Source organism: Eimeria mitis, genomic scaffold (genome assembly GCF_000499745.2).
Source record: "Eimeria mitis Houghton genomic scaffold, Emh_scaff897, whole genome shotgun sequence".
In the NCBI taxonomy this organism is placed as follows: Eukaryota; Apicomplexa; class Conoidasida; order Eucoccidiorida; family Eimeriidae; genus Eimeria; species Eimeria mitis.
The window spans coordinates 5358-6871 of record NW_024016563.1 but is presented as its reverse complement, the minus strand read 5'-3'; the positions used below and the strand labels follow the sequence as shown (position 1 = coordinate 6871).

Genomic DNA, 1514 nt, shown 5'->3' with positions numbered 1-1514 from the left:
CACGCCTGTAGCTCTCTGTATCCTCTATGGGCGGCTGCTCGCGATGACGTTGCTGATGATTCCCCACCAGAGTGCGAGGGAACCGCACAGATTCCCGAAACGGTTTTAGGAAACCCAAGTGAATATTTGTGATGCCATCTCCACCTTGAGGGTGAATTAATGATGTACGCCAACGCGTTGACCCGAGAGCGGACCGCAAACTGTCTAACCCATCGTGTTGCGAAGTGTTTGGGTTGCTCGCCCTCGTGCACGCTACAAAGCGCTTGCGAATTGGCTAGAACCAAGTCGCCCGAGTTAAAACTAACCGCTGAACGTCTTTTGTCGTAGTTTCTGACTTGGCGTTCCCGTGCATTTCTCATGCATTTCCTCGGTGCTGCAAGCTGTGTGCCGAGGTCAGAAGCCGCGGTCGTTCGGGGCTGGCTTCCACAGGCGAGATCCAGGGGCGGGTCAACGAGTGGAGTATCTGTTTAGACCAGGGACGCCGGGGAGCACCGATTGGACGAGTGCACTGTAGTATTATAAACCCATCCTGCACAAGCAAGAAAATCGAGCCAGTTAGATGAGTTCTGTTGGGTGTAAACTCGCAAATACTGCACCAGCGTGCAGTTAGTTCGTTCAGTCTGGCCGTCTGCCTCCGGATGGTTGGCGGTGGTCGCGCTGTGGTCAATGTTGAGCCTTTGCATGAGGCTGCGACAGAAGGCGTTAACGAACTTCGGATCCCTGTCAGTAATGATGCTTTTTGGGAACTCGTGGAGCTTCCACACATGATTAATGAATATCTGGACCAGTCCTTCTGCTGTGACTGCGGTCAAGCATGGAATAAAATGAGCGCATTTGCTAAGCCGATCCACCACGAGATAGATACTATCATGGCCTCTGACGGGTGGTAAGCGCACTGTGAAATTCATGGAGATGTCCGTCCAGATCATATCGCGAATAGGCAGGCTGTGCCGGAGCCCATGTTTAAGGGAGTTTTGCGGTTTTTGCTGCTGGCGATCAGGACAAGAGAGGACGTAACCCTCGACTGAGGGGCGCATCCTACGCCACCAGAGGGACCTGGCAACACGCTCCACTGTTGTATTGACCCCACCATGACTTGCTTAAGCATGGTCATGCATTTTGCGCAAGACGCCCCTAAGAAGCGAAGCCCGAACGCATGATGTGCGAACTCCACGCTTCGTTTGGAACCACAGGAGGTCGCCACGGATGCTGTTGTGCTTGGCGCGTCGCCCATTGTTGAGCTTAGCTAGGACCGCAGCCGCATGAGTATGTAAGCAATAAGAAGAACACAATTTGGAGATAATATGAGAATCACCAGAGAAAACTCCAGTTGGGGAACACTATGCCTGACATGTAGAGCTTCTGGGCAATGCGCCAGTTACAACGTTGGCGAAACACATCACAAACTTGACAGTGAAGTCATACTGCGTTATCCAGGAGAGCCGCCGCACAAATCTTTCGGTGTCATAGTCTTGGAAACTCTTCCTCAGGTGTGGCTGCTGACTGGTTTGAGC

The 1514-nt window shown here is 52.5% G+C and overlaps 1 protein-coding gene across 1 annotated transcript; it reads left to right on the top strand.

The window, feature by feature from the left end:
* Window positions 1–638: 638 nt before the first annotated feature.
* On the top strand, window positions 639–1028 carry EMH_0024940 (uncharacterized protein; the record flags this gene model as incomplete). The annotated part of the gene is made up of 2 exons (XM_038023231.1): window positions 639–886; window positions 1001–1028. The coding sequence occupies 2 exons, from the start codon at window positions 639–641 to the stop codon at window positions 1026–1028; spliced, it is 276 nt and encodes a 91-aa protein (XP_037879085.1).
* Window positions 1029–1514: the final 486 nt, after the last annotated feature.